This window comes from Crassostrea angulata, chromosome 5, assembly GCF_025612915.1.
Source record: "Crassostrea angulata isolate pt1a10 chromosome 5, ASM2561291v2, whole genome shotgun sequence".
Taxonomy (NCBI): domain Eukaryota; kingdom Metazoa; phylum Mollusca; class Bivalvia; order Ostreida; family Ostreidae; genus Magallana; species Magallana angulata.
The window spans coordinates 43,524,787-43,537,329 of record NC_069115.1 but is presented as its reverse complement, the minus strand read 5'-3'; the positions used below and the strand labels follow the sequence as shown (position 1 = coordinate 43,537,329).

The following is a 12,543-nucleotide window of genomic DNA, read 5'->3' as shown; positions in this document are numbered from 1 at the left end:
CAGGTACAACAACAAAAGGGGCTTGGTATTTACCAAAAAATAAGAGGTTGATAAAAATTGGCAGATTTTCAATTTTTTTAGCAAGATCTACTGTACTCAGTTGTCAAGATATTTTGATACTGTAATGCTAATTTGATCAGAATTAAGGCAATTGTTGCTCAGGTGAGCGATGTGGCCCCTGGGCCTCTTGTTCTTGTGATCGAGGATCGAATGCAAATATTTGTATAACTCTGTTAAGGTGGTATAGGACACTTCCATGTTGTGAAGTATTGTTGATCGAAATAAACAATAAAATAAAGTGTAATTATATAAGTAGTTTCTTTCCAAAAATGGTCACCTAACTCCGTAGCGCAGTGGTTTATAGGGTTTACTACGAACCTGTAAGTCATTAGTTCGAATCCCGCTGGGGGTCTTTTCAAATATTTTTAAAAGCTATTTTTTGGTTAAATATTGTAAAATTTGAAAATTCTAAACCGGGGAAAGTTTTTCAATTATATAGTACTCTAATCCACATTAATATCGACAGATGTCCCATACCACCTTAAAACCCAATTCCACACATTGTCTTACTGCTGACATTTGCTAGTTAAATTCCACTTCTTCTGGGTTTATTCAAATACCTTTGACGGGCTCAGTTGCAAACTGATTTACGGTGTATGCATTATCTCCATACAAACAGTACGGTTTTCCGTTTGGAGAATTCATATAACGTGCAACCTCGTCTCAAAGACCGCTTTCTCTAAACAGCGTTGCATCATGCCGTTTACGCAACAAAGGCCCAGATAAATTTGCAATCAAGCCATTGGGAGAGACAACTGATTGAAATTTGATACCATGTATCTGTTTATGCCCTTAAATAGCCAACACTGATTATATAATGATATCTCAAACATGAGAATTTTATGAAATATACAATTATGTTATTCTGGATCTCTCTCTCTCTCTCTCTCTCTCTCTCTCTCTCTCTCTCTTTCTCTCTCTCTCTCAATATCTTCTTGAATGTTACATGTATTAAGCGAAGAGTGTCATCTAATAATTCACAACAATTGGGCAGGGGACAGAAATTTATTGAAGTTGTCGTAAAATCGGGTACTCCGCGTTAAATCTTTGATTTATAGATGTTACCGGTTTACTTTAGGAATGCATTTCAAATAATTAAATAAGATTTGAGAGTCAGTCGTAGAGTTATAAGCAAGATACAGGGCTCACAATTCTTTGTCATGTAAGCAAGGCTCGCGCCCTGTTTTTGTTTACCCAGTTTCAATTTACCAGTAAAATTAATTTGATTTGATTCTTCTATCTTCTTATTTATTTTCAGCATAAATAAACAGTTCTTAGCGTTTAACACATTTATTTCAAATCTAAAACTGGAATTTTCACTTTAACATCCAAAATATAAACAAAAGCGTTGTTTACATAGAAAATAATAATCAGCTCTGTAACTCGCTTATATAACTCAGCAAATGACACTCAAATTTTGGTTGCCTATTAAAAATGACTTACTAATGCATTGTAAACATTAAATTCGGACAAATAATTTTTGACCAAGATTGTGCCCATGCCTCTTTAAATAAAGAACATCGATATTTTATACTTTAAAAGTAAGAAAACTGGACAAGAACAAAACTTATAGTATGCATTTTTTTTTTACCGAATTAAAGATTAGACTGAGTTCAGATTCACTCCTGCCAAATACAGAAACTTAATCTGCCATTCTATTTGTGTAAGCAAATCTCAAAGTGATACAAAGAGCCTCTTGTCCATGCAGTGGTGATGTTGTTATTCTGGCACATACGTTTGCTTGGAATCTTAAGAGCATAAAGCATACGTCGAATGTCACTTTTGGTGAACAGAATTTTTTTTTTTAAATCAAGAGTTATTTATTGTCCGGTACTGCTAGTTTGAAAAATGCTCTTTATGTTACACAAATATTGATATAGTTCTAACTGAAAAATAAAACTGGCTGTCGCTCTGTGCAGAAAACTTCAATTCCGTCTAGCACTTTCAGAGGAAAGTTTAATTCAGTGTGTTTTGTAGATTCTAAGATGACAAATTCCTCAAAATTGAATTGCCCTTCAGACAGTAAATAAAACAGATTTTCAGTGCTGAAATGGTAAATAGATTTTTAAAATATGAAGAAAAGTTCAAATAATTTGTTATTTATATATATGGTAAAGAAAAAATCAAAATATTTTAAATTAAAATTTTAATATTTTCCCATATCTTCTTGTCTAAACCTGGCCACAACCATCTACCCTTCAGGCTTGTAAGACCCACAACCTGGACAAACAGAATTTGTAAACTAAAACCAACTAGCATCATGTAGAGGGTACTAGTACTTAACATTCATAGCTATAAAGTTTTGTTTTTCCTTTGAATGAATTATTATCACTACCTGCATGTTTGTTTCTATAACTTTTGTCAAATTAAAATGCGTAAAATTCCGTTGACGTCTGCTGTCACTTGAAACCATGTGATGTCAATATAACTTAAAATTTGGAGTCGGCATGATATAAAATTATTAAATACAATGTTCAATTCCGAAAAATAATTAAAACGCAATTACGAATTTATCATTGCTCTTAAAGGTTACATTTTCAGAACATATATAAGTTCTTTTTTTTTAATGTGTTAAAAATAAGGAAAAAAGCTGTAATGCGATTCAATTAGTTTAGCTTTTTCTGTTAGAAAGATTGTACTTAATAAAGAGCGTCCGTATATGCTCTTACCTTCAAACAAGTAATTATCGAAAGCTGCTTTCGATGATGACTGCCGAACATATTATACAATGTGTGAAGTCGGACAACTCGGTCTCACCTGACTTGTCTGATGTCATAGTGATAGGTTGGTTTAAATTGTTTCCTGTAGTATTTTGCTCGAATCATTGAGGATTTATGATTTTTTTCATAATTCTAATATTCGATACCGATTTATTACATTGCCTTTGTCTCTGATATGTAATGATTCAACTATTAACACGGTGCCAGATGATTATGCCAGTGCCAAGGTGGCATTTTTGCACCCGCTTAAGGCGCATTCCTCTAAAATTCCATTTGTGTCAAATCATTGGCCATAGTTTAGAGAGTATATAAGCACTTTTGACTTGACACCTGACATGTGATATATTTATCTTTAACCACAAATATCCCATTGGAAAAAAAATCCTCCTAATATGCAAATTTCCATCATCAGTTGACGATAATGAACGTTTGTAAAGTCATGCAATTACATGTACCATATTCTTGAATATTATATATATATTATTTAATATCAATTATACACTGAACCAACGTTTTAAGTGTTCACCCAAATAATGTATTTACTACAATATATGAATTAAGCACATTTATTAATTTTTTTTTGCCATTAGGATGACTGGTCATGCTGAATTCCACTTAACTTTCAAATAGTTAAGGGGATGTGCAGCCATATTGTACATTTGAGGGTAAAAATGTAAAATTTTCTTGAACTTGCTTGTTTATGCCCGAAATTGGCCAAAAATGTTGCCAAAAGATAAAAAAGGCAATAAATATGAAATCCTACTTGTCCGTTTGTTTGAAAAGTATGTATACACGGACAGGACAATTCGTTTTATTATTTTTTTATGTGCGCTTTTGAATTAATTGAAGACATGTCATTTTCGAAATGTTAAAAATTTCACCTTATTTCATATCCTATTTTCAAATTATTCTATTAAGAGCGAGCGAAGCGAGCTCTAAGAACCAGTGTGCGCGGAAAAAAGAACGAGCTAAACATACAGTTCATCACACAAATTTGTTTGTCTACGTCCCATAATGCTCTCTAATGTTTTAACCCGTGGTGCTATGCCAAAAATGGCCGACTTTTAACTTGTAATTTACGGTGTCTTAAGGTTTGAAGACACGTTCTGAGTACCGCATATGCTTTGGCGAGACTCAAGAGATTTGTTACATGCTTCCATACCTTCATATATTGAGTCGAGATAGGTTAACAAAGACGAACAAATCATGGATGACGTCACAGTGCTCTCGCGCTATATTTCCCGCGATAAATTTAGAGGCGGATCAAACATCTGTAATGCGTGTACTAGCCATTTCAGTATAGACTGCGATACCTGCCTCATTGACATAAGATTTGCTTTTAATTTTTTTTTATATAGAGGTTATATAAATAAATACTAGCAAGAGCCATACTTCACTCCATTTAAAAGCTAATTGTGCATGCATGAACAGTAGGGAGGTAAGTATATGAGTAGGGAGGAAATAAACAATAGGACATTTTGAACTAAATAAAAAGGAATAAAGAGAAAAAAATAAACAGTTAAAACATTTATGTAGATACTGCATATAGTCAAACCATTAAATTTAAAGGTGGGAAATGATACACCTACAAACAGGGACCGGGCACTCTCTCTCTCTCTCTCTCTCTCTCTCTCTCTCTCTCTCTCTCTCTCTCTGGAGAGGGGTAGGGGGTTGCGCTGTATGTATCATAACCATTAAAATTAGTACCTTTGGCATACTTATTGTAGAGCAATACTCTCTCAAAAATTCTTTGACGTTCGTTGATACTTAAATAACACTAGGTTGACAATGATGCATACCGTGTAATTCTTGCTGCGCTCGCCAGAACGGTAGCACCGTAAAACATATTAAGGGCAAATACATGTAGTTAAAAGTTTTGTTGAGTGCGCGTGTCTATTATAGTATTAAGTAATATTTTGGTATAGCATTGATAACTCCAAGTACTCACATGGTTTGTTACAAAAACCTTTGTTGCACGATGGACTAGTTCAGTAATTAAAAATCATCTCTTGTTTCTCAAATATTCAACAGAGGGATGACTCATGAACAAGTCCTTAATCTTATCTGTTCTACTGAACTATTTAAGTATCTTGCATCATGTATGCCAGCATGGTCTACGTTTTAAATCCAAACGTCTGAATGATAGCGAGCAAAAACACTCTTAAATTCAAACAGGATAAGAATATCAGTTATCCGATTTTTAATTGTGAACCAAGAACCTAGCAATATGGATATTCATGATACATAACCATGTACAATATCATATGCATGGTACTTGACTTATCGAACAAATTTTAATACGAGCCTGCTTATATTACAGGTACAGGCACAGTGTTCTATACCTCTCCCCCTTCCTTTTTTCTTGTGAGAAGACTTCAAAAGTACTTTTAAAGGAAAAGTATATGATGAAATATTTAAAGAATTTATATCCTAAAATAAAACTTTAATAACCTTTATAAGCTATCTTGATCATTGTCAATTGTTTGACGGTTGAAATTGTCCTCAAAAATATTGTACTCAAAAGGCCTTGCCTAAAGTTTATGTCTACTGCAAATGGATATCCATTCTCTTCTGAAAAGATCTCAAATAAAATACCTTGCCTGGCATTCCTTCAAATGTCAAAAATGTTAAGTCAAAATAAAAACAACAATATTTAAACAATTGATAACAAGTTTATAATTTAAGAAAATATTTTAAATAAACATATAATATCACAAACAATGCATTCATCGAGTAAGTTAACCTTAATAAGTCACTTGGATGGGTTACATTACAAAAATCAATAAATATGAGCACCAAATTGAATACATGATATCTTTTTGTCTCTTTGTACAGTTAAGAATCAAATTTGTAACAAACAACCGTTTTAAAACATAGGCATGGTATTTATGATAGCAGATTTGTGCTCAAAAATAAACAGAGTAATTGTGTTAAGAAGAAAAAATGGGCAATACTAACACATGTATTTCAAAAAATTCTGATGTAAATTTTCATTCTCACACTATACTGCAACAAAGACAAATATATAGTTACACTGCAAAGACATTGAGGCATGCCTTAATCTTGGTACAATAAAAGCATAAAAAGACAACAACAAAAACATCACAGTATCTCACCCAAAAAAAATTGATTTACTAACTTATTGAAAATTTCTGATGCAATTTTTCACATGATATATTTCAAAAGAGAAAAGTTGTCTATAATAAATTTTAAATATCAAATTCATAAGTTCACATTTACACTGTGCAGACTCAACTGCCCCGTACTATGACATTAATTTAACTTGATACTGCTAAGACGCACAGGAAAAGAATTAATATAAATATAGGTAAAATATACATAAAAATAAACTCTGCAATATAAAGGCAACATAAAAATAAAATCTGTAATATAATGGCAACTTAAATCCTTCAACTAATTATGACGTTGGTTTCTCCTTCCAGTAATGTTTATAGAGCTTGTTTTCTGCAAACGCAGCATATGTCTCTCAATGGCGTTGGCAATGTTTCTGTCCAACTGGGGCTCCGTATTGGAGGACTTCTGTATTTTGGCAGTGCTAATGGTGCAAGGGGAACCGGACAGTCATCGTTTCCCCTCATCATGTTGGTTAGGTACATCTCCCACCACTGCGTTCCTGTTTTTAAATCGTCCACTTTCTTCCCCATCCTTCTTCATTTACTTTTTCTTCCCATCTTTGCAAGTCTTTCTTCATTTTTTCCACACTAGAGCGGACTTTTTCTAAATTCGGCTCGAGTGTGACAGGTTTTTAAAATATCTGGAACTAGACTGTTAAGTTAACTTCCCTATAATTTTCTCCAACGAGTGGCCAGTCATTGTATGAAAGGATCACTCTGCCGGACATTTTCGTAAGTTTAAACACATGAGGATCCTTTATGCCGCGTAGACATTCCCCTATGACACCATTTCCCCAAAAATCCCACAGACTTTCCATATGTCCTGCATCCGGCTTTGGTGTGAAGCTTGCCCGAATCATGTCATGAAGGTCTTGGACGTTATAAGCTTGCGCGTTTGGGCTTTCTTGCTGATGAGCTGAACATCGATATATGTCCTCATAAGCATGTCCAACCATCAGGAGTGAAAGCTTGATCTGTAATGAATTAAATGCAATGTTAATCTTTGTTTACACAAATTTCAACTTTAAATTAACATTGGTTACAAGTATCAATAATATGTTATCTAACAACATGCCATATGTGGTCATTTCAGAACGGCTTTATATAGTACGAATAGTAATAAATATGTTAGCAAATCAGATTTTAGCCGAAGAAAATAAAACTAAAATAGTTTGATAGCTCAATCTCTTACAACTCTAATGCTTAATAGTTAATTTTTATAGTAAGTTAAGACAATTGTTAATAATACTTGCCCAATCTGCTATACTTCCATGAATCAAGCAAACAGCAATATTAAAATACAAACATGTAGCACCTTGGGTATTAAGGTACATTAGTGATAACAAAAAACATATATGAACACCAACTAAGTTTTCAATAGAAGCAACTTCACTGGACATTTGAAAGGCAGCTCTCACATGACCGTGTACAGAAAGTGAATTGTTATATCTTGTGAAGCTTATTGTAGAAATAAGCCATTAAGGTTGAATATTTAAGATTAGAGATTACACAAAGCCAGCAGGGCAGGCCTTGACAGTCACCTGAGTACCATAGCCCTTAAATTGACATTTATTCATGAAAATGTGAAAGATGGGGGATGAACAGTCGGAGGAATCATGGATTATCTATCCCTAATAAGCTCAAGGGGACAAAACTTCCGGTAATAAAATCCCTGCAGGTCTTCAATAATAAATATTTTATAATATTACAATGTATTTACAGTTTTGTTTATAATGCACAAAAATGTATACAATGCACAGGATATTAGAGTAGATTTTCTATAATAGAATATAAATTTTCCTCAAGTAAAAATACATGTTCAATACATGGGCATATTATCGCACCACCCTCCCTCCCCAATATAAATATTCAACTTCTGTCCCATGAAATGGTCAGTGAATTTACAAACATCAGGACATTATGAACCTAATAACAAATTTTCAAAAAATATGACTTTACTGCCAACAACGTTGGTAGTAACAGAAGAAATATCATTAAATCACTACATTTCCACTATGTGGCCATATTGACCCTGCCAAGGAGCCTTATCCCCTACCCAGTGACCATGAATTTCACAATTTAAGTAGATGACTTCATGGACATCAAAACTATACAATTATATTTTCTCAAATACCGGTACAATCAGAGAGGAGAAGACAATTTTTTTTAAAGATTTAATATAATTTTGATTCACTTCATGGCCATATTAGCTACGCCATAGGGCCTGAACCCCTGTCAACAGGACCATGCATTTCAAATTTAAGTTAGGAATCTTGTGGACATCAGAATCATGTATTTAATATTTCTTACCTATGTATGGGAGAAAAAGGAAGATTTTTAAAGAATAAATTCATATCCACCATTAAGCTATATTTGCCCAACCCTAAGGCCTGAAACCCTGCCAAGGGGTAATTAATTTCACAGAGGCGTTCATGGACATCATAACCATGCATTTAGTGTTTTCCCCACGTGTGTTGAAGCAGAGAAAAATATTTTTAAAATTTGGCCCTTTTTGCAGATTTGGCCCAGCCTATTAAGTCTCGAGGATGGTAAAGCCGTGAATTTTACAAATCATATTTCCCTTATTAAAGAAATACTTAACACCAAAAATGGAAACAATTGGCTTTTTAGTTTACAAGAAGAAGTTAAAAATGCAATATTGTTAACAGACGACGGACGAAGACCAATGCCAATAAGTCACCTGAATAACTCAAGAGACCTTAAAAGTTTTACTTTACTTCAGTTTTAAGGTTTTCTGAGTTTTACAAGATAGGATGCATTAAACTTACCTTCTTCAGGATATTTGCCTTCACGACCATTGCCAAGAAGATGATGACAAACTTGTTCTTGTTATCTTTAGCTGAGTTGTCTGCTTGTAAATACATAACTGGAAGCATGGATCCATTGTTGGTCTGAAATATATTAAATCTTAAGGTGAGGAAAACTTCACTGTCAAAAACTAACTCTGCAGGTTCAGACGTGAACTATTTTCGATAATATACTATTTTTCTTCTATCTCCGCAATGTGAAGATTTCACTGTGTAATTACAAAATTATATTTTCATGTTATAAGATGTTTTTCTATTTCAATATAGTAGCTTAATTGAAAATATATACTATGGCATTCAATTACATTTTGTATGCAATTAAAAGAAACAGTCAAAATATTTAACACCTAAATTAGCCTAGTAATGCACCCTGAGTTTTGGGGTATTAACAGGTTTTAATGCAAATAAAGAGGAAATAGTCTAAAACTGAAGAATGTCGCATTTGTCCTTAAAGTTCTAAATGTGCAATCTGACCAAAATAGTATGAAAAGGTGATTAAAACTATGCTGGAAGAACATAATCATAGATAACGTTATTTATCTCTTCAAGAACACACTAAAATAATAAAATATGCATATTTCGAAGCAATGACACTGCAAAGGAAATAATTCCTTACTTTTTAATTAAATTTCTGTTATAAACATTGGGCATCTAATACAGCTGGACCTTTTCTGATTTTAAAGGTGGTAAAAATGAGATTTCCCAATGATTATATAAAATTGAATTACTTCAATCGACTGGGCATATATTTTTGAAGATTCAAGCACTCTACTGCATATTCATCATTTTTCAATTATCTTCATATTGAATGTATGTTACCGGTAAATTGTTTCGGCAACAGTCACAAAAGTAAAATATTTATAATAATATATGAATATTTGCATAAAATATTTCATTCACAATACTGTATCAAAATTAATATTTTTCAAGAATGTTGCAATATCCTTCAAGACTAACATCAAGCAGTTGAGTGTAACATTGCAGTCTGATGAGAAAAAATCAGAACATGTATAAACCTAAGACTTTTTTGTTCCGTTGCTAAGAACACTAGTCAGATAATGATGGATGTGGGGAAGTCCAGGTTCACTCTGTAACAAATATATGAAAATTGTCACTTGATGATCTAACTTAACTTTTATTTAAATATTGTACAAGTTATGAAATTTGCTTTTTTTAAATTTGGCCAGTTTAGAATTATGTAAAAGCATTTGGACTATGAACAATATGACTTAAATAGGATTTAAGTTAACCTTATGACTTGCAATGACAGAGGATGATGTGATTGTCTTACCTATAAGTTTTCAGTAAACCTGGACAAACTAGTTTATGATTTTGCTGTCCTTCACTGCATGTGGATTCATACAACGCTAATAATAAATCATAACATTTGCAAATCTATATGAATTAAGGACGATGGACCCTATTCACTTCAACAATAATGATTTTTTAAGAAAATTTTATTGAGTTAGAGTAACTTAAGATGTATAAAGAAAGAAAAAAAATATAGCATAAAAACCAAATTTCATTTTTAGTAGGCACCAAAAAAAATTGTATTTTCTGTTTCAATTGAACGTAAAGCAAAAAAGGGTTCTAATGAGAATAAAAATGACTTTTTTAAAAATTCTGCAATAGTTTTTTCTATCAAAATTGAAATTTGATACTTATATGGTAAATATGAATTAATATCATTTTAAAAAAGTCATTGTTATCGACTTCGTTTTTACGGGGGCACATGCCAAAGTGCGGGGTGCTGTTATTTTTCGTAAATGTTTCATGAAGAGTACTTCGCAAAATCCAAGAATAAGGTTATTTATATCATTTCGAGGTTGTTTTTTTAAACAAAACAATTATAAGACTGTGCTAACTATTTTCTTATGATTAAATACCAGTACTTAAAAACTTAACCGCAAATATGGTTTTACTTTCAATACGAATATTGGAACAGAGCGGGATGTAAAGGCTTAAACAAGTGTAGCTGAAATCAATACCAGGGACTCAGTGTCATTTATCTAAGACCCTGCAACACCTATTTATTTTGGACATAATATCTCGAGATTATACATAACATACTTATGATCTAAGATGTATCAACAGTCCAACCTAATTATAATTATAAGCCTCAATGTATTGAAGATATGAACTATAAACAATCTTTAGAATATAACCTACTTCATCCAATCACCAGTCACTAGATATTCTGTTAAGTGATGTTTTTATTTGTTAAGAATTTCTCCAAGTTCACAGGGACGTCAAATTACGATGACCAAAAGAGAGATAATGTCAGATTGGCGCAGAACTTTTAATCAGCCTTCTTAATCGCGTAGATTTTACTTAATGTGATATAACTTTTACATAGTGAGAGAAGACAGTGTGGCATTAATATGAAGAAATGACAATGCTTACCATAGTAAAATATATAACCATAGCAACATATTTAATCAACATATTTGTTGAGAAGATTTTTTAACCTTTTCTCTTTATAGCTATATATGATTTGCTCATTTATTCGAGTTGGAAATGAATATTTAGAACAAGAATTTGTTGAGAATTTAATACATCAAAAGAAACATATGATCATTGTCAAGGTATTACTTAGTCAAAAATAAATGTTTTCTCTGCCAATATATACGCATGCCAAATTATCAGGGAAAAAATCAACTTATAATATTTCAGATTTTTAAAATCTTCAAAATAAGTCTGTAGCTGTGCAGTTCGACAGCTGTTCTGAGTGATCAAAAAGGCATTTTCACGTTTTTGTATGCGTACTTTTCAAACAAAATGACATATAATAGTTCATATTTCTTGCTCTTATATCTTTTGGCAACAATTTTGGCCAGTTACGGAGAGAAACAAGCCAGTTCAAGAAATGTTTACATTCTTACCCTTAAATGTACAAGATGGTTGCACATCCGCCTTAATTTTCACCTTGTTTTTTTCTTATCTTGATTGATATTAAAATTGAGTTAGAAATAAAACTGCAAACAAACAGGAAAACTCTTTAAAAGTTAATGAGAGTCGCTAGGGTTTCACGTACATGTAATATTTATTTTCTTTATGATTAAATGCATTTTAAAACCTGCAGTTAGACAACAACACTGTAGAAGAACACAATATCTCTAATTCACAGATACTTTAAATGTTTGTTTTGAAAGCAAAAGCTGATATCTTTGTAAAGCTTTTTGGTCTTACATAGTTTACACCATCTGATCTTGTCACCATCAAAATCTATACATATTTATATCCCAGTGTACTTTTTTATATTGATCTTTTTGTCTTTTACGATGTTCCACATACATGCACCTCCTTCATTACAAAAGGTTTGCAATAAATTACTGAAGTTGTAGATTAATTGAACTGACCTTGTTACTTTTGATATGTAATATAGTAGACAGTCTCTTCGCCTGAGGAATAGATACATTTTTGTTTGCTGGGCCGTTCTGTATATATATATATATATATATATATATATATATATATATATATATATATATATATATATATATATATATATATATATATATATATACACTTTGTCAAAAAAGTGATCGATCATACCTCAAATCGAACCACCAACACCATTAAACAGTTACATGATTTATAAACAACAACTCAATACAAAGAAAGTGTACCAATTTTGATAATATATAAAAATTAAAAGTAATTTATTTCAATCATCATTCTAAATAAATATGTTATCAGTCATAGGAACCTCTTATTATTTAATATGAGAATGAAATTTGTGTAACATACCTTCATTTTCTTCCTCAGAGGAAACAAATCCTTCTTTATCAGATGAATACG

General features: G+C 32.1%; 1 protein-coding gene across 1 annotated transcript; it reads right to left on the bottom strand.

Moving 5' to 3' along the window:
* Positions 1-6,420: 6,420 nt before the first annotated feature.
* On the bottom strand, positions 6,421-12,166 carry LOC128185444 (uncharacterized). Its single transcript, XM_052855035.1, is given in 3 exon segments — positions 6,421-6,888; positions 8,704-8,826; positions 12,102-12,166. Coding segments are annotated over 2 exon segments (576 nt in total). The 5' UTR covers positions 8,812-8,826; positions 12,102-12,166.
* Between the last annotated feature and the right edge of the window lie 377 nt (positions 12,167-12,543).